Source organism: Haemaphysalis longicornis, unplaced genomic scaffold (assembly GCF_048455015.1).
Source record: "Haemaphysalis longicornis isolate Haplotype H1 unplaced genomic scaffold, Haemaphysalis longicornis Haplotype H1 scaffold_33, whole genome shotgun sequence".
Classification (NCBI taxonomy): domain Eukaryota; kingdom Metazoa; phylum Arthropoda; class Arachnida; order Ixodida; family Ixodidae; genus Haemaphysalis; species Haemaphysalis longicornis.
In genome coordinates, this window is record NW_027526346.1 from 3,065,630 (window position 1) to 3,086,664 (window position 21,035).

A 21,035-nucleotide genomic window follows, 5' to 3' on the forward strand; every position below is an offset into this window, starting at 1 on the left:
CGGGATGGACATGTGCCAGGTGAGGATGAAGATGTGGCGCGGGATGAGCGAGATTAGAACATGGCGGACTGGGCTGGACTGGGTGTTCGCTGCCAGATCGGCTGAGGAGTGGATTTCAACGGAACAGGACTCCCAGTAAAGGTGTGGTTTAGGGGGCGCAGTGTCTTCCTGGAGAACCACGGCCGGGTGCAAGAACCCCGGTACCACAATTGTAAGGCCACGCCAAGAACGACGGTGACCCGTGGTTGATGTCGGGATGACGTATGTAATGAAGATGTGCGCGCGAACGCGTGGCAGTGTACAGAGAGTGTAGAAAGACGGCTGTAACATGTGCAACCTTACCTCCTTCTGAAACGTGTAACATTGCTTATTCACACTGACAGAGCCGCTTCGAGAAAGTTGCACGTTTAGGCGTGACGTTGAACATTTGGCCGCATTAATCATTAATTGCAAGAAGAAGCAAGGGGTTAAGCTACGCTGACACTTTCACCATTACCGATGCCATTTCCCTTCCATAAAGCACGCGATGTAGCAGCATTAAGCTCTTTATGCTGCTACATAAAGAGCTTCCATTTGGCTAGATTTCGGAGGCCGTAGTGGCGTTGATACGTTATCGAAACGGTAACAGACTAACGTGCCACCCGCCAAACCCTTCGTACGGCCAGAGTGCAAATAATACGGTCGCCTCAATTTTGCGGTTCACAGGACTCAACAGAGGTTGACAAGTTCTGTTTGAAGTAACCGTGGTCAGAGGCTAAAGCTGTTTGGTCTGGCTTGCGGAAGCATGCCTGTGCAAGGAGCGAAAGTTCCCTCGTCTATGGTTCACGCTGTACGTTTTTTGACGAACCTTCGATTGCTTCTGGGTTAGTTTGTAAGCAATATTTTGTTCCTGGTCGGAAAGATGCCATCGGTCCAGACACACCAATATATTTACGGCCAATGGCTTTCACAATTGTAACCCTTACGTTGTTGGTCTCGTAATTTCTTTACTGAGATAATTAACTTTCTATAAGTGCCGAGGAGGCAAATAATTGTTTAGCCTTGCCTGCAGATTGTAGACGAAGGGCAGCTTAAGAGACATCTCGTGTTTCCACTGACGGCCGAACACCTCGTTGAGGACACCACGGTCGACGCCGTCAAAGCTGGTGTTTTCCCGCGCAGTCTTCATCACCTACGATTGCAGAGGGAAAAAAATAATTATTGTCTTTCCCCTGCAACAGCTCTCTACATCAATAAACTGCGTGTAAACTGTTGTAAACGTTACGCTCTAAACAAAAAGGCGCTGCAAACTGTACTCTGAAAAAGTTCTTTTCCGTGAAACAAGATAATTGCCCTATGTTGCAAAAGCTATCAGTTTTGCCCTAAATCAACCTTTGCATCAATCGTCGAAACGACGACAGTGCCTCAGGGAACGCCTCGCTTCTGCTAAAGAGTCGGTGACCTTTCTCGCGTGAACCACTTTTTGTTAGCGAATGCTAGTTTCAGCGCGGTGTTGCTATTTCTTTGAGATTATCCTAATTAATGGCACTTGCTATTTTTGGTGCATTATTACTATCAGATGTAGTTACCTCTTGGCTTTCTTTCAAAAAGCATCCTGCACCCTCTCGTACGGGAAGGGGAGCTGTATGAATTTAATCCTGGTAACTACAACGACGCTCTTCTTTTTATCCTCCTTCATTCCTTTGTTCATTCCTTTTAGTTGCTCTAAGGTGCAACTTTGAGTGGAACTTGTTTTGTTGATGCTATCTGAATTATCGTTGTTCCAGGGTAAACTTCAGTTCTCGACTTAAAGGAGTACTGACACCAAATTTTCGTGTTACTTTTTTTTTCGCTGCTATGCGCGCCTACCAGCCCACTAATCATAGAATGACAAATTAGAAGGTCCAGCGCAGCGTGAGCATTCATTTACGGCATCGTTTATTCGTGTCAGTTTCGGTTTCGACGAAGCGAACGCCGAGCGGCCGCCATGACAGGAGGACGTACCTGACGTCACCATTCTTGCCGCACCGCTGCCGGTTTGGACGCGCGCGCGAGCGAGCGCACGCGCGCGCGCCCAGACCGGCCGAGGTTTTCATCATCCCCGCGCGCCCAGGCAGCATGACGTCAGTCCCAAAACCATGACGTATACACACAGTGTAGCAGCGCGCGCATGGAGGAAAGAAAAGGTTCTTTCCTCCATGAGCGCGCGCCAACCGAAGCCAGCGCTTCGGAAGTTCGGCTACGTCACGGGAGCTCCGACGTCGGCAGTTTGGGGCAAGTAGCAGATGATGTCATGCTGGCCTGCTCTGGGCTTTCTCGTGAGAGCGAGGATTAAAACGGTTGAAACTTGCTGGGAGGTATCTCCCGATAAAAAGGAAGCATTGTACATAGTCGCCTCAGCTTTGAAATTTCGTGTCACTACTCTTTTAAAGGCACACTCTTTCGAATGTAGTTGTCCTTGCAACTGAAATTTGGGGACTTCCGCACTGCTAAACCCTGCACCTCCACTAGACACTAGCTGCGACTGTTGAGTTGAGACTGTTGACTGTAGAGTTGATGTAAATAGCACCTTGCAGGTGCTATTTACATCAACTCTACGCACAATGATATCTGTTTTCTGAGACCTGACTCACAGATTCAGGGGCAGGTCTGTATCTGACGCAACGCGTCACATGAGCCGAGGCTACATGCTTTACCTTTGTTACTTGTTACAGTGTGAGTTAATATTAGGCATGCTTGTGGAAAAAGCGTCCTGGCTGCCAGTTGGTGAACAACGGGGGCAGGCTACTCATGCGTAGTGGCGAAGCCAGAAATATTTTAATGCGTAGCATTCTTTGCCGAGTACCCCCACAGCCAGAACCATGTAACGCCCTGCATTTCCACAAAAATACAGACATCGCGGCAGTTACACCTGTAATAGCTATAATTGCTATAATGGCGTAAATAGAGATAACTGGTTGCAAGAAATATTGAACAACTAAAAAATAAGAGAAATATGAAAAACATTACCGAAAATTTCGAAACGCATAACGCATGCAATTTCCACAATAATGCAGATATCGCGAAAGCTCCATCTGTAATCATTATATTAGAACGAAATTTCGGAAAACTAAAATAATTAAGAAATATATAAAATAATTGCGAAAGCTACCGAACGGCACAACGCCTTGCATTTCCACAATAATGCAGATTTCGGGAAAGTTCCAAATGTAATCGTTATAATCGGAAGAACTTCTAAGAAACTAAAAAAATAGGAAAACTATTGAAAAATTGCGGGAAATAGCAAAACGCATGCGCATGGCGTTTCCATAATAATGGAGATTGTAGAAACGCATTAGTAGATAATTATCTGAATTCCTGCAGAATTTTCCGGGGTGTTATCCGCCGCCGGCAAAAAAAAAAAAAAAAAAAAATCCCTACAAGAAAAGGCAGTCTGCGCGCTAACATCATTTCATGTTCCTTTTCTTATCTAATTTCGCTATTTCGCTTTCACATTTTAGTTTACCGATGCGAGTGTGAACAGCGGGCACAAAGAAAGGCCGAAATGCGAAGGGGGCAGAGGACCACACAGAAAATTTGGGCGGGTGGTTAGACACCTAAACAACCCTCCTGTCTACACCTCTGCTCATGCGTTTAAAAAACACAGACAGATATTGCCACGAACCATGTTTTGGATTTGTTTATGTTTTGTTTTTTCCGACCGGCTGCGCCGGGCTGTGTTGTCTGTGTTATCCGTGGGCCAAGCGAAGCGCGCCTTCCATTCTTTATGCCGCACGTGTTATCTCCTTTGATAGGGAGAGCGTATCGAACTAACGTCACCAACCTAGAATAGTATTCTTTGATCTGCAATGTTCTGGATGTAAATCGACGGTTCGAGAAACACTCGCGCCGAACGATAAAAGCCTGCAGAGCAGACGCCGCGGTATTCGACTCGCCGACACTCGCCTGCGCACGTCACTTTGTTGACTGCTGCTTCGCCGCCTGCGTATTCTCTGAGTTGTTAGGGGAGCACAAGTTCGCTCCAATAAACTTCTTTTCCTTGAAGACAACTGCGTCGTCTTTGGCTTCGTGACAATATGACGGCGGTTACCCTCTTTGTCCTTTCTGTATCCTACCTCGGCTTTTCACGCAGCGCAGTTCACCCAATCACCAACTTGTCACCCAACACATCCCTTCGGTGCCCTATGCGCGCTCACCGTTCCGTACGTCTTCTCCGACGGCTGGAAGACGAAGACGCCCGTATCGAAGAGGTCGGGCCAGCCGCGTAGCGGCACGGCGGACAGCTCGCGGCGCTCGAAGAGCTCGTCGCAGTTGGACAGCACCAGGGTGTCCGCGTCCAGGAAGACGCCCTTGCTGAGGTGCAGCAGGCGCCACGCGTGCAGCTTCGTGTACGAGCACGCCACGTCGTCCACCGCACGCGCGGGGAAGCCCAGCTCGTCGCGACCCCTGTAGGCGACGCAGCGGGATAGGTGAACGCTAACACAGGGACGCACAGCCGTAAAAAAACGTTTACGAACCCTTATAAAATGGCAATTTTAGGTATTTCTCTTCCGGTAGCAGCCCACAAACTGTGGTAGCAGCCCACAAACTCAAACACCGTGAAACGTGTGTTTGAGTTTTTGTCAGAAGTCAAGTTTTTAAACCTCATCTCCTATCATGCATAATGAAATCTGGCCCTATACACCAGTCATGCTCATTGTCGTTTCGTGATTTTACTTTTGTTTTTGCTGAGTTTACTTAGTGTTTAAGGTTTCACCCCTCATATATGACTATTGCTCTGGCGCTCTTTGCCCCAGTTGGCCTTGCGCCATAAACATCCAACCATCATCATCATCAACTGTGGTATGTGTTGTGCTGTGTGACGGTCTGCTGCCCTTTTTTGGGAGGAGTGAAGAGGAGTGGATGTGTTGTATGACGGTGTGCTGACCATTTATAGGAGGAGGGGATGTTGTGTTGTGTAATTTCGTTATGTTCATGCCACCAGGTGGCGCACAGTGCTAAGGTGGCTGATTTCTATTGCCATCATCAGTAACCGCAGCCCGGGTATAAATAGCGTGTACTAACAATAAAGGTTCTCTTTTCCGTGGGTACGAGGTAGCGTCTGCATCTTTATCTGCCACGTATGGTGACTCGGTGAGCGTCGGATACAACAGTATGCATGCGAGATTTTGTATTGTCACTAAAGTATTTCGAACGTACCGCACATGTACCGTAAATGTACCGTGCCGTGCATGTATACGTAAAAGTGCCGTATTGCAAAAGTACCCCGAGCTGCCGCGCGGCAGAGAATTAACTTAAAATTGCTGCTTTTCTGGTCTGTAAAGTTTTGGTCTTGCGGAAGCCGGGACAAATTTCCGGTAATTCATGCCCCGAAACTACTCGTGGGTTACGAGGGATTTACGAGGGATGCCGTAGTGGAAGCCTCCGCAATAATTTTGACCACTTTAGAATCTTTAACGTGCGCCGAAATCCCGACACGCTCGCGTGTTTGTTATCTGCTTCATCAGAGTGAGTGAGTGAGTGAGTGAAAAAGACTTCATTAAATGCCGGCAACAGACGCAGTGTTGCCACTACGCCCGGAAAATGACCGCCGCGGCCGGGAACTGAACCAGCGGCCTTGGGTTCAGGAGCGCAACGCCTTACCCACTGAGCCACCGTGGTGTGTTTCCCACCAAGTCTTACGGCGGCACCAACATTGGGTGACCTAATTAAAAGAGGGGAGAAAGCATTAACGCCAGTCCCTCATAAATCAAGGAAGGATAGATTACAAGCCGAAAATAGCTAAAATAAAGCCCACTATATAGAGTCTAATCACATTAGTTTTCAAAATACTTTTCAATATTCCCATGGTTATGCCTCGGCTGAAAGCTCGATTCGGTAAACGACAGATGGCGCCACGCGGCCAAATTAAAAATCCCCCTAAAAATAGGTATACTGTGAGCACAGGCGCCATCGTTGTTTCATGACTGTTACTCGAATGGCCAATCCCACCTAGCAACTCATCATCAGTGTGGCGCACGCGAGCACCACACTGATGATGTGGTGCTCCCAGTGATGAATATGGTGATGATGTGGTGGTGATGAATATCCTCCCAGAGAACAGCCGCGTAAGAATAATACTCGGCGGGGTTCTGGACACGTGGTTGAGTTCCTAACTCACAATCGCCAAAAAAAAGAAAATCTTTAACCAATTATTGCCCACAAGGAAAACGTCCACCCAAGAAAGGGCAAGAGAAAGAGCAAAGAAACGATAAGACTCCTGCGACCACTGATTATGACCAGAGTATTTCAGTGCCTGCTCTACCACAAATTTACCCGTACAAGAGAAAGTGAAAGAAACAGCATCATTAGGACATCATATAAGGCAGTTCTCACCCTCGCAATTTTGACCCTGAGATGAACTAACGAAGGGTAGACCACCAGGGTAACAGAACGAACATGCATAAACGGGTCTAGAAGAAGGGGACGGCCATTTACTCGATGGAGAGAAGTAACAGTATTCAGAGCAAAGAATGGCGTAATCGCTGCAGGGCCGTAGCACAGAATCGCAGGCTACGTATGCAGTGGCCCTTGCTTTCCTTTTTCAGACAACCCCTCGTGACCTTTTTGGAAGGCGAGTTGGCCTTTTTGGGCGAGGAAGAGTTTCTGCGACATTAGTCTACCCGGTTTATAGAGGTTTCAAACAAAAGGGTTATTATTCATGCCAGTTTTCCAGACCTGTGTCCTTATGGATTTTCGTTGTAACAATTGATGTTGGCGTTAGAATTGTGTGTTAGTGCAGTACAGTACTCGTGGTGACATAAAACCAACCCTGTTTTGTACATTGCTGCATTCTTGAAGCGAATGTTTTTGTATCATTGTTTTCCTCGCATGTTAATCTTTTGGTTGTAAGCAACTCTAAATTTTTTGTATGTTAATCTTTTGTCTACAATCAACTTGAAACTGTTTATGTGTTTCTGTAAGTGTCTGTAACTGGCTCTATTAGTTTTGTAGCAACAGGCGCTGCATTTGTTTAATTGTTTCTAGTTGTTACGTTGTATCATTGATACCAGGATTTTCTAATAAGTTTATCCTTTCAAGAATGAACTCGGGAAGCGCCGGACCACATCGGGTGAAGGTCAATAGGACAGGCCTTCAGGCTGCAGTCGTCCTAAATGGGATGTTGGTGACAATGACGATGAATAGGTCCTTAACTTGTGTCTTCCTTACGCATTCCAAAAAATCAGAGAAAGAATGCACTCTCCTAGCACCAAGAAAGTGGATGTAAAAGCAAAATCTGGAGGGGCGTCATACCCTTTTGAAAAAAAAAAAAAAAAAAAACGGGCACCCCCAAACAGAACAGAAAAGACAGGCACCCCCACCCCTTTGAAAGAAAATCACTGCACGCCGTGATATTGGCCTCGAGGACATACCGTGGCGCCACCTACGAGTGACGTCACTTGTAGGACGCCAAATCGTGTTGTCGTCTGCTACAACACATTTCCCGTGCGTATGCGGAAGCGTGTTTTTTTGTTGTGGCCACCGTCTCGCCCGCTCCTTGTGGATTTGAGGCAAATTACCAAAAAAGTTGTCTGTAAACCAAATAATTCGGGCAAGCAATCAGCGACTCGCTTGTTCCCGGCGACACCGCCGCGATTAGGTAGTTGCTACCATCGCGACCCACAGCTCTTACATACGCAGCCAGCTAACGCCAAGGACGATGCAACTGATGCCGAGAAAAGTACGCTGTAAATTCATTATAAAATACTTGTGAAGGGACATGTGTGTGCAAGCAAACACCTTATAACAGCGACCGAAACGCATCGCTCACTTATGATCTCACCGTGCGAACTACTCGTATTGCATGATAAATGAATGACGCGAGAACAGTAATCAGATTTCTTCGCCGCACATGCTTAAAAGTATTGTTATGGTCTGCAGTTTGGCTTAATCAGTGCCTATTTCTCCTACGATGTTTTTATAGTCATGCCCGGATTTGATTAACGAGCACTGCCATAGCCTGTACTCTGCACGGCTGACGTTTACTTTTCGCGATATGTCCGCAATGTATGAACGGTATTAACGCGAGTTTTTAACGCCTTCGAGCGGGTTCGGACAAGGCTATATTTAGTTTTCATTAGGTGCTCGGCGTGATAATTTATAATTGCAGCGTGTTTTGTATGTTTACAGTAAGCCGGCATTTCTCAAGCATCAATTTCGAAACTCACGACTGCTCACAGAAGGCGGAGGCTGCGTACGAGGCGAAACACGTCGTTAATGATTTCGGGTAATGGGGATATTTAGAATAGGAGAACCGAGAGTTGGGGACCCCCAAGAAATTAGAGGAGCCCAAACGCAACACGCGCGTGCGCGACGGGAGGGCCTTCGCCAACAGCTCGCAGCCGGCTTCGGATGCACGTAATCGGATGTTGGGAACTTTAGGCTTGGCGTCGCAGCAGATATTTCATCGCCGTTAGATTTGCGAGTGACAGTCCCTAACAGAACGTTTCACCGCGCTGGGAACTCTGTAAGCGCGGTGATTTCCGTTGAAGCGATCGACGATCAAGATACCTGCACGGCCTCGACCGATTCTTGCGCGCAAGCATAGCCATCCTTCGTCCGATCGCCGCACCGTGCGTGAACGGGCCGGCGCTGCCGGGACCGACCTCCGCGGCCGGTCGGCGTAAATCGCGGCAGATATTTGAGCATCGCTTTGAAAACCACAGCTGATGACACTACCTATCAGAATTTTTCATCACTCTAACGTCCACTTTCACCAATTTGGAACTTCTTTTCCACGACTTGTGTGATTTTAAAAAGCGGCGACAAGTTGTTGCTGCCGCGACCTGCGTCGGTTCGAGCCGCACCGTCGGCTGTGCGGGCAGGCACGGCGGGTGCGTGTGCTTCTAGGAGCAGTTAACGCTTCACGATTTCCTGCTTTATACATTTCTGGCAAACAAGGGAAATCTACGAACTTCACTCGGCGATCGTCGTAGTCCACATTGTTGATCGGGGAAACAAGCCGCTGCTTACGCTTCGGTCGCATGCGTAATACACCACCACGCTCATGGTGTTTGCGGATAATCTACCACAGTTGATACGGTTATACAGTCACCATTAGGTCAAACTGCGCTTGACGCACTGAGAATTAACTTCAAACGAAGGAAATTAACACGAAAATACTTTTAGAACGCGCTTCCTAAGCGAAGTGTGACGCGCTGCAAGCCAACTACGCAGCAAGAAAGGAACGGTGATCCTACAAGTGACGTCAAAACGATCTCAGCGCCGGCCTCTCCAGTGGTGGGCCTCGCGGCCAATACATGGCACCGATCGCGGAGGCCACGCACCGATCCAGCGACCCCGCCTAAAACCTCTCCTCTACCAAAAATATGGATACAATCCTACACAAGAAGGGGGGGGGGGGGGCCGGTTTGGCAGGCAGGCAAGTTCATTCGGGGAAAGCTGCAATATCGTGAGACCACAGTATACACCGACTCCGGGATGTACGAAAGCATAAGGTCCCAATTGTCTTAGTTGACTACTCTGGCAATCTTTGTGACTGCGTGACCCTCCAACATACATGACCAAAGAAGTGGAAGTTAGAGCCATCCTCTTGGTTATCCGAACAGCGGAAGTGTCATAAAAACATAACACACCATTACAGTGTCACAAAGGACACTATGCTGTTTTCTCGAGGCAGAATACCAAGCGCTTCGGTAAGATACTCCCATCCATAATGCAGAAGGTTATCATCAACGTCACCTGGATAGCCGGACGCAACGGTTTGATAGCGAACGACACACTATGCAAGAGGGACACGAACTCTCGTACCGTACTCCTTGTGACCACGACTACCGCACTGCCTTCTTCGAAAAACGTTCAGAACGAATCCTCATCCTATGCTTATAGGAACGCAGTCATTCCCCTTGCTACAACGCGGTCCCAATGCCGAAGAATCACAAACTCTGTGGACGAAAAACAAACCCAGTTATCTGAAAATCCACGTGCGTTTAGGTGTTTGGTGGGAAGATCAGACAATAATAAGAACCGAGGAGGATTTATTCTTCGAAGAGACGTTTATTAAAACGGTTGTTGGAATTCTCATTGGCTTAATTCCTCAGTCAATTAGGGGCTGAGTTCTCGTCAGGCGATTCAGCCTTCAGCCTCGGTCCCTGTAGCACGCTATGTATTTTGGTCGTCTCTTCAAATAAAGTATGAATGAGTGATTTGTGAATTAATCTGTGGTCATCAGTTTCCTGTGCCACCCTGATCGTGGGCCAGGGCTAGGCTGGCTCGGCTTGGCTTGGCTCGGCTTGGCTTGGTTAGGCTTGGCTAGGCTTGGCTTGGCTTGGCTTGGCTTGGCTCGGCTCGGCTCGGCTAGGCTGGCTCGGCTTGGCTCGGCTCGGCTTGGACAGCAGATCCAGCCAGAGGGATAGAGGGCGTGGTAGGAACACGAGTTTCAGGAGAGTCCAGCACCATGTGTTAGAGTACAGCTAAGCTGTCTATCGCCAGGATACGGGATTTTATGGCATCAGCGCGGGAAAACGCCATGTTTGAAAGCCCGCATACAAAGAACAATTTTACACTGATAAAGTCCCGGGGCCTTAATACTTTGATACAAAACGACTTATTTCCCCAGGAAAACGTCTTTTTAGCAATGCATTTGTGTTAAGGAGCGAAGCCGACACACTTTAAAGATTGGTGTAGCTTGCTATTCGTAAGATGGCTTTTCCACATTATGTGTCGCGCTGAAGTTTACTCATAACGTAAGCGACGACGAGAACGGACGGCGCATAAGGCCCCAAAGCGCCTTCAGAACGGAGGTGCCGATACGGAACAGTTCAAGGGCCCGGGCGGCGATATGCACGACTTGCACGATCGTCAGTTCGGCTCGAGCTGCAACGTGCGCGACCGAAAGTCATTCGATGACAAGCTGAGACGTGAAAGTCAGGCAGACACTCGCCGCGGAAACACCGCGTTAACATGAAGCCCCCCCCCCCCCCCCCCCCCCCCAACGAACGCAGTTTTGCTGGGCAGCCTTCTTCACGGAAGGGAATTGCCGGTGAATTTTAAATGCAGAGCATTTCAGTAACTCACGATGTCACCCGTGTTGGCGTCCGTAGTCCGCACGCTCACTGCGCATGCGCGTCGAGTCGAGGCGAAAGCGAACACTCTCTCGCGAGGGGCATTGGATTGGATTCGAACACTCTCTCGCGAGGGGCATTGGATTGGATTGGATTGGATTGGCTTGGATTGGATTGTCTTGGCTTGGATTGGATTGGATTGGATTGGATTAAAGTGGATTGTGTTGGATTGTGTTGCGTCATAGCCGCGGCACGTTGCGTCATAACCACGGCAGACGCGCTTGGGCCGGCGCATGTGCAGTACTCTCTCTTCCGCGGTGTCCTCTCCTTCGGGCGCGCTGCGCATATAACCGGTGTGCCGTTCTCCGGCCAAGCAACATCCGCGGTTGGCTCAAACACCTAGAGTCCACGCCGCTTTACAAGTACGCCAACGTCGTCGACTGGGACCGGCTTACGCAGTCCACTGAACGTATATAAGCGGCGGAGCGCGCGTTCGGAATTCAGTCAAGGGCGTCTTTGCTTGGCTTTCGCTTGACGTGACGCTTTGCTTGACTCGAGTAGATGCGACGCATTTACTCGAGTTCCCCCCGTGGGAAGATGCGGGCGGCTTTTTTTTTTAGTACTTCCCCCAGCCACTACTGATGCGGCGGGCATGTCTCTAGCCCAAATTAAACTGGCTAGCATTCGGTGGCGCGCTAGGTCATCGGGAGGCCAATCACCGGAATCGCAAAACGTATAAAAAGGGCCCCGTTTGCGCATGAAGATGAACAAATAACTTTCAAGGTCCCGCTCCCGCAATTGACCTTCAGTGATATCGCGTCCCACATCATAGGACATGCACGTTGATCTATTCTGCAGCTTTTGGTGGGGGAGAGAGTGTTGCTCAGAAGCTCACCACAAGCATCCCCTCCGTCACATTGTGCGAGGTGACGGGATTTGGTGGCCAAGGGGCAGCGTGCCTCACTGCGTCCTTTTAAAGCGGAACTGTCAGCCTCTCACTGATGATGTCCATACGTAAAAACACACTGCAAGAAAGCCAACTTGGTCTGGTGGTGTTGTTGATGATGACTACAGGTAAAGTGAAAAAAAAACTGAAACTCTTCCTGTGGCGGGAATCGAACCTGCGTCCCTCACGTTAGGAGACCTACTTCTATCCGATTGTGCCTCTGTGGGTTCGTTGCGCGGACATTGGCTTTGGACTTCGGCAGTTTGGATTCTGGACGACGGTGACGGTTTAACGACGGCGATAGAGGGGGAGGAGGCGCTCAGCCTTCTCTGGAGGTATTCGCTTGCTGTCGCGTCAGTTTGGACTTTGATTCGCAGGGCAGTTTCCACTTTGATCGTTGACGCTTGAACTTTGACTGTTAAGAGGTTTTCACTTTGATCGTTGACACATGACTTTGGCACTTCACCATTTGATTTTCGCATGCAAGAAAGCTTAGCTTTTGAACCATCATCGTCGTTAGACAGAGGAGCTTCTGATTATTCCTTGTCGACTCTTTTCTGATTGGAACACCAAAGTACTTTGTTTAGCGCTAACTCTTACCTTGCCTCTCTTCGATGCCGCTTTCTAACGCGTTTTTTTTCTGCCGTCAAAACCAATTAGAGGATTACTTCAGTAAAATATGCTGTTGGGTTAGTTGGTGCATATTGCTTCAAGAAAAAGAGCGCTACAAGCCACGACAGAAAAAACGAAGAAAGACAAGCGTAGCTGTCTCGTTGTTCTTCGTTTTTTCTGTCGTGGTTTGTAGCGCTCTTTTTTTTTGGAGTTAGAAGAACGCTGGCACTTACAGTTATGCATGTTTTGCCTCAAATATGCCTGTGTTTTTTGTTTGTTTTTTCTGGATAACGAGGACATGGGCGGCAGGAAGTTTTTGTATTTTGTAGTTTGGAACAGTCTTGCCTCTGTAGACTTCGCGTCCCAGCATTGTTTCAGATTCACATGGTTACTGGATCGAGTGACAGACCCACCAAAATCTTCACGTTTATGTATTCCAAGAAAAACTATTCGTCTTTAAAACAAAGCGACTCCCAATTATTCTTAATATTCTGCAGCGAGTTGCCATGCACGTACCCTGTAGTACAAGTGCGCTAGGTATTAAACACACGCGAGTCATCATCTTCAGCCTACTTAGTTCTTAGGGCTGTGCACGGGCCGAAAATTTGGGCCAGAGCCCAGCCCGGGCCCGATGCTCATCGCAGTAGGCCTGGCCCGACCCGACGAAGAAGGCCGACGGGCCGGCCCGGCCCGGCCCGAGATCTTAACCTTATGGCCCTCGCCCGGCCCGGCCCGGCTGCGTGTTTCCAACCCATATACCGTAGGGGCCCGCAACTGATTGGGGCACGTTTGGAAGCGAAAACTACCTAAAGGCGGTAAAATGCATCGTAAGGGAAATGATAACAGGCAAAACCAACATTAAACGGGCAAAACAACCCCAATTAAACATAACAATCATGCACATATCCCTACCGCAGCTGTCCTTCGCTCAACTACGTATACGAAAGAATTGAAACCGACATAAAGGTGACCGAACCGCCAAACCTAAAAAAAGATGAACGAAACCCTACCGCAGCTGTCCTTCGCTCAACTAAATACGAAAGAATTGAAACCGACATAAAGGTGACCGAACCGCCAAACCTAAAAAAAGATGAACGAAACCCTACCGCAGCTGTCCTTCGCTCAACTAAATACGAAAGAATTGAAACCGACATAAAGGTGACCGAACCGCCAAACCTAAAAAAAGATGAACGAAACCCTACCGCAGCTGTCCTTCGCTCAACTACGTATACGAAAGAATTGAAACCGACATAAAGGTGACCGAACCGCCAAACCAAAAAAAAAGATGAACGAAAAAACCCCCAACCACGGACAAATTCACGGTAGTATTGAAAAATATTCAAGAAAAGTAGCCGAAATTGAAATGGCCCAAACCACTGAAAAGTAAAAAAAAGAGCTGGAGCTCACCAAAAGGGAACAAAACCACCTTGCATTTTGTGTAAAATTTCAAAATGTGCTATAAATGAATTAAAAAAAAAGCAATTAAAAATAGAATGGCACCCTTGGGCATTTAAACCTCATTCTTGCAATTGCTATCCAGAAATGGAACCTGTATGCCAGAGGACTAGCCGGTTCGTGTTTGATTAAACAGGGTGTGTACTTGCTTTGCTGTTCCGTCTGTATACGTTTCCTTTTCTCAAGAGTATATAGGGCTGTCGGACTCGGTCCCTTCTTTTTATCGAGACGCAAAAAACACGCGTGCATTTATACCCATTTTATTGTTGCCGCTTCACTACGTTCTATACCGACTCATATCGCTTATCTATAAAGTTTCAATCATATGAAGTGTTACAGTTTAGGCGGCTGTTGGCGCATTTAAACCACCCTACTCCCCTGTTGCGCTTTTCCTTTCGTTTTCGTCTGCCGGCTACGACGCCCGAGGGCACAGGCCACCTCCTACCACCAGCTACGCTCGCCGCGGTGTTTTCCCGCCGAAACAAAGAGCAAAACTAAAGTTGAATGGTCACCTCAGTGTTTGACAGCTTCACTTTTGTTGGTTCAGAGACGGAAACGCAACTCCGAATAAGGAACTGCTACAGAAAACAGATGGAGACGCAGGTTTCTCTAGCAGTGTTTACTGTTCAAAGTGTTCCATCTTGAAAATTTGTTTTCGCCGGAACTTAGAGGTGGAAACTAGTCACGCTGAATTGTCGTTCGTTGTACTTCCCTAGGCGGTGTGTCGCTGAGCCGCATGTGTTAATTGCTGAGTTCATCCCAAGACATGCAGTTGCACATCTCTCACACTTGCCGGCTTGCCATACGCCCACATGTGCCTCAGGGCCTAACGATAAGTCCCGTGAAATGTAAAAAGAAACCTGACCCGTGCTTTTACCGCGTCAGCAACATGTAGTTTCTGTGATGTCATAGAAAACCTAAGTATTGGTTCACTGTGCTGGGCCAGCCCGGGCCGTCAGGACGGCCCGGCCCGTCCGGAGCATTTACATTTCGGCCCAAGCCCGGGTGAAAAGTAAGTCGGGTGGCCCGAGCCCAGCCCGCGGGCCGGGCCGGGCTTTCGGGTAAGCCCGAGCCCGTGCACACCTCTGTTAGTTCCACTGCAAGACGGAATCCACACCCGAGGAGCAGTGGGAGGAGGTACTGCGTAGCCCGGACCCAGGCGTGCAAACCACCCTGGTTACCCGAGCTACCGACGTCGCCGCTCGGCTCATGCCTGCGGCCACGGGTATCCTCTGACCTAAGGAAATGCTCAATGAAATGTATTCTATCTTTCTCTCTCGCATTGACCTCCAGACGCTCCTGTCCAGCGCTTCCCGAGCCCATTCCCTGCCTTCGAATTTCCGTATGTCGTTCCTCCACCTAGGTATTAGCCTTCCCCTTCTAGTACCGTCTCTCGGTATCCACACTGATACCCCGGTTGTCAAGCCATCTAACTAGGTGGCCAGCCCAGCTGTCTATTGCTTTTTTTAAATGCAGAGCATTTCTTAGCCTCGCCTGTTCCTGCGTCGGACGGTGTCAACAGTTTCGCGTCCGCAGCAGGTGCGCCTCTCCTTCCCTCCTCTCTCTCAACAGCAGCTGGCGCGCGCATGCGTCGTAGTCAGCCCGTTCGCTCCGTCGCGGTCTCGGCGTAACAGGTGCGTGATAGCAGCGCGGTGGGGCGTAGAAGGGCGCGCGCTGCTTGCGCATGCGCGCCCTCCCCCCCCCCCCCCCCCCACGTACTGCTCTCCCTCTACTGCGCGCGCTGCAAATATAGCGGCTAGCGGTCGCTCGTGTTTCAGTCACTGCGTTGCTCCTTCCTTCCTTGGTTGACGCTCGTGCCCACGTTTACTCGTGTCTGCTACTCCAGCATCGCGGAAGAAGCGATGGAAGCAACACTGCCTTCAATCAGTACTGAGGCCCCACTGCTCTGCATTTACTCGTGTTCCCCTCGCGGAAAGGCGCGGGAATTTTTTTTTAACTTGAATTATGTCCTCTACTCGAGCTTGTTACCTAATCTCGTAAGCTCGCGTTTCCTCCCCCTTCACTCGTTTACTCCCGTCATTCTTTGTCCTATGGCTCGTTGAGCCGACGGAAGTGTGGTTTCTATAGCACGTGTTTTGTTCACCGCTACGTGTTACGACCGTTTGTGGGCACCGGAGTATTACCGGTTGGCCTCTTCATGCCACAAAAAAATGGTTCTGGGAGGGTCATGTAATGTTGAAACAGGGGGAAGAAAGCGCAATTGAAACGTTCATCGACTTTTGGAGCGCCAATCATTTCTGTAAAGAGGCGACAAGTTCGCGTCGGCAATCCAGAAAGCACGAGGATAATGTAAACATGGATCATACCCATTTTTTTCGCCTCACACCATCAATTCGAAAAAAAGATATCTATAAACGACAGTAACAGAGACCCGTAATGATAGGGGCCAGAACGTTTATTAAAAAGTTAAAAACCACAGCAGCCAAGAAAAATTAAACACACACGAAGGTGAAATTAAAATTAAAATGCACTGCACAATTTCACGAGGGCAGATCCCAGCTGCAGGTGACTCCAGCCTCGCGCATCTGTTTCAGCTGCATTTCCCACATGAGCCCGAGCGGACACGGCGGGACCTCGTTGGGGAAGACGAGCTGGGAAGGCGCTGCGTCCTCTTCTAGTGGCGGGGGTTCAGGTCCTCCCGCGAGGCGTACCGTCTCCGCGGTCGAAGCCGGCCCGAATGAAACGAGGTGCGGGGGCATGTCCTTGACGGGCACCCCGCCTTCGACCATGGTCGAATTGAAGGGACCGTCCAAGACCGGCGAAAGTGGCGCTGGGGAGACCGGCAGCGCGTCCCTCACTACGACGTCAGAGCTGGCTGACCAGAGGAGGGTGCCCTCCGGTTCGTCTACGTCGTCCGCCTCGCCCGACGCGCGCCTCGGGGTTTCCACCTCGGCCCACGTCGTACCCCAGGAGGTGCTCGTGGTGGGCGAGCTGTCGGTGGACGGTCTTGAGAGGCCTCCGGTGGTTGACGCCTCCGCAGCGTCCACAGGCGCTGCTTGCCGACGACGTAGTCCTCTCACTGCCGCGGTTCTCCGAGTCAACGCCGCTGGGACGGGTGAGGAGTATTCGGCCCCAAGACGGCCGAAGGGACGCCGCAGGGCCACGCGTCCACGTGTGGGCAGGGGCGTTGCTGTGCGGCCTCTTCGGGGACATCCGCTGGTCGAGGGGAGAGCGGCATCCTCAGGGGCAGCTTGCGGGCCCGATGGACCTGAAGCTCCCGTGGTAGAGGCCGGTGCCACGGGTGCGGGTGCAGGCTCTCCTCGTCCAGGGCGATCCAAGGGACGAATAGCCGTACGTCCATATGTTGGTCTCGGCGTGGCTTTGTGGGCTTTTACAAGGTGTTGCCGCTTCGGAGGCATCTTCGCGGTGATGGGTGCAGGATACGCAGCGGCAACCAAAGCGGTGGCTGTAGTGGGCGTCGCAGAACTAGCTCTTCTTTGCAGGAGAGCACAATTTATACGTGGTACAGTCGCGTGCGATTTGAAGGTAATCGCGCGAGCGTCGACCGACCACGACGATAACGCCCCCACGAGGCTTGTTTTACTCTGCCTGGTTCCTGGTTTACGCATTCTTCTCTCCCTCGGTCGCTGTTTATTCCAGCAGCCATCACTTCAGCAGCAAAATCAATAACCCCTTCCTCTTTTTTTATCGCGCACGCAGCGACGACGTCGCAATCGTGGTATTTTACAGCAGTTCTCGAAAAGGTGCGCAGAAACGCATTCTCCCGAAATACTGGACATTTATAACAACGGGTGCTATCGTTGCTCGCGATAACCAAGAAAAAAACGCACACGTGATTGCAACCACACAAGATCACCACAAAGCGGAAAGGGTGGTTTACTAGCCGCGGGAGTGATCACTGCTTGATGGAACAGCGACCGAGAGAGAGGAGAAGCATAAACTAGGTCCCAGTCGCTCCGAAAAAGGCCGCGCGGGGGCGTTATTGCCTTTATCGGTCGAAGCTCGCGCGATTACCTTCAAATCGCACGCGACTGTACGCGTGCAGTGCCGGACACTCTTCTTTCTTGTCGTTTGTTGCAGGTTTCTTTTTCCAACGCAAAAAAAAAAAAGCGCCAGTAGCGGCGATTACGGGGAACACATTGCGGTCTTTCTTCACACTCGCCGACGCTGCTGTCATGCGTTGATTATACGCGTCTTTGCTGATAGCGCAACACGATTGCGTCTGCATGCATATCGAATTTTTGTTTTTTGTTTTATTCACATCAAGTGAAACTGACGCGCGAAAATTGGTTGCAGCGTTAAGTACTGGATAGAACGCATTAGTATTTCCACCCCCAAGCATTGTAAAATTGAACTATAGCCGAATGTCAAGCCAGCGCCGACGTTCGACGCTGTACCGTTCCGCGGCACAGCCACGTGCACGGGTGACTGGAATCTTCTTGCAACGACTGCATGTCCGGAGTCATCATCGTCGTCATCATCATCATCATCCCACGACCTGCCCGCAGTAACGTTATAAGCAGAATGACATTGTTGGCTGCCGATTAGAGCCCCGTTTACATTGACCCGACGAGGGCACGTAGAATCGAAATAAACAGGTTTTTTGGACTCAACCTCCCCCCCCCCCCTCTACCCCCCATGTATAAGCGGACGGGTTGGGTAGGAGAGCCGTTGCAGTGAGTCCAGTCAACCCGGAGGCAGGGTGGGTAGGTTGGCTCGTTCGTCGGGCTGAGTAGGCGGGTCGCGAGGAGCAGAATACCGTATTTGCACGGTTCTAACGGACGACGGAGCCGAGAGCAAGAGATGCTTTGCATCTAAAAGCGTCCTGTAGAGTAAGACATCTAAGAGATGCTTTGCATCTAAAGCGAGTAAGACACCTGGTTTGTGATATTCGCAAATCCTTGTTCCAATTACTTATGACAGCACCTGTACATTCTTTCATCCCGTTTTCGCGCCTAATACAGCCGATATTACAAGGAAAGCACGTTGTCACCTGTTCGTGCGTGCATGCTTTTATTTTACACTTTATCGCCTTGTTTTACCAGATGATGTGTAGCGTTTAGAAGTGTCTTACTGTGTTATCTGTGTTAAAATAGTCTGTAAAATGTTATTATTACTTATTTTTCCTTCAGCTATGTGGTAACTAAACTGCACAGCTTAGAAAGCGCATATATTTTTTTGCGTGCTTTGGCAGTGACGTGGTCGACTTGTGATGGGTTTTTTTTATTTTACCGTTGAGTAAGTAGCTACACGCAATGCGCCTGCTGTTTTACCCATGCGCATTGTACCAATTTTTGTATTCATGCATGCAGCGCGCCGCGAGCACCCACTTCCTGTAAGAGTCTGACAAGCCTTGCAGTATTGATAAATAAATAAGCACTCCCCATTAGACACGGGGGGGGGGGGGGGGGGGGGGGAGGAGGGGAAGAATTCAGTTGCGTCCGGCACGTGTGTCTGGAAGCGGGGCTGATACCAGAGGAAGTCCGCAATGGAAATTCGCGTTCATAAAATATGTCCACCTGGCAGAGTGTCTTTTTAACAGAGATGCTGACGTGCAATCCATGGGTGGCGGCGTCCGAAAATCCCCGACAAATAAAAAAATACCGAGCGCACGTGAGCGCGTCCTCGCTGCGAACATCCGACCGTTAAAAAAAAAATATGCCGAGGCCTGGTGAGCGCGTGCCTCGCGGCTACTGCCCAGCGTCCCCGGCGCACGTTTATCAAACCAAGTATCGGCAAAGATTGGCAAAAAAAAAAACTCCAGTGTTCACCGTAATGGTGGCAACACTTCAAAAAAAAAAAAACTGAACGGAGCTCACAGTTATAGCAACGAGAATGGAGTAAAGGTCGTTGAGGCAGCGAAGAAGAAGCAGATCCCCTGCAATCGTGGACTTGAACCGTTTTGATGGTCCTAAAGGTTGCGTACAGCTGTGCGACCTTCAAATCTTACGCGTTAGTGTGCACTTCATTAATTTTTTGGTGCTTGTATTTGTTGCTCCGCGACATTGTAAAAAAAAAATCCCTCACTGGAAAGTGCCAGGAAGAATAGGGTACGCTCAAATTACGTCAACAAGAACCAAATCAACCCTTGTGACCCTCAGCGGAGCCCCAGTCAACACGCTTCGCAATATTGCGCGGAACATTCGCTTCTGAGTTGGAGGTGGGCGAAGAGGCGGGCATTGCCCTGGCAATGACGGCATCCGCAAAAATCAAATACGTGGTGAGCGACTCAAAGTCTGCTATTACAAATTACGCAAGGGGGCGCATCTCCCCAGATGCATCTGCAATTCTAAGGATTGGGCTCAACAACATTCAGCGTTCGGGCAAGATATGTCTAATATGGGCACCTGCACACTCTGGCCTGGCTGGGAATGAATGCGCGCACGACGCCGCTCGAGGATTTTCTGACCGAGCTGGTGACGACAACAACGCTCATTCACTTCGCTGTTCGGGTAGGGATCGCCTTGTGTCCTACAGAGACATAACTAATCATTACAGGCTAGAGCGGACCCGCTTCCCCCCGGCTCATCCTACCCTCAGTAAATGGCAATCCGTGGCTTGGAGACTTCTACAGACCAACTCGTATCCCAACCCGGTTGCGTACAGTCACTGTTACCCTGGGCAATATTCTGACAAGTGCCACCGGTGTAAGGACAGGGCAGACTTAGCCCACATGCTGTGGGCTTGTCCACAGGCGACAACGTTAGGTCGCAACATCGCTACTGTAGAGCAATGGGAGACCGTATTGCTCAGCTCCGACCCAGCTGATCAAGTCTGGGCCATTCAGCTGGCCGAAGACGCTGCTAGAGCCCAAGGGCTCTTGGCCGACGTCTAGGATTACTGGCTGTTATGCAATAAAGTTTTCACTCACTCACTCACTCTCTTGACGTATTAACCGAGAGGAATAAACAGCTTTGTTAATTTCACGTTCAACTTGTTTACTGCGTCATCTGTACCATCATTTCTTAACTTTTCTGTGCCATAATAAAAACTTGAAT

At 49.6% G+C, this 21,035-nt stretch overlaps 1 protein-coding gene across 1 annotated transcript in view; it reads right to left on the minus strand.

Annotated features, from left to right (window-relative positions):
- The window catches only part of LOC144177868 (glycogenin-1-like), a 54,486-nt gene that overhangs the window by 19,500 nt on the left and 13,951 nt on the right, over positions 1-21,035 (minus strand). Inside the window, exons 2-3 of the mRNA XM_077705447.1 lie at positions 4,176-4,425; positions 1,046-1,171 (exon numbers count right to left, since the gene is read on the minus strand). Coding sequence (XP_077561573.1) covers positions 1,046-1,171; positions 4,176-4,425 — 376 coding nt within the window. The remainder of the gene's footprint in view (positions 1-1,045; positions 1,172-4,175; positions 4,426-21,035) is intronic.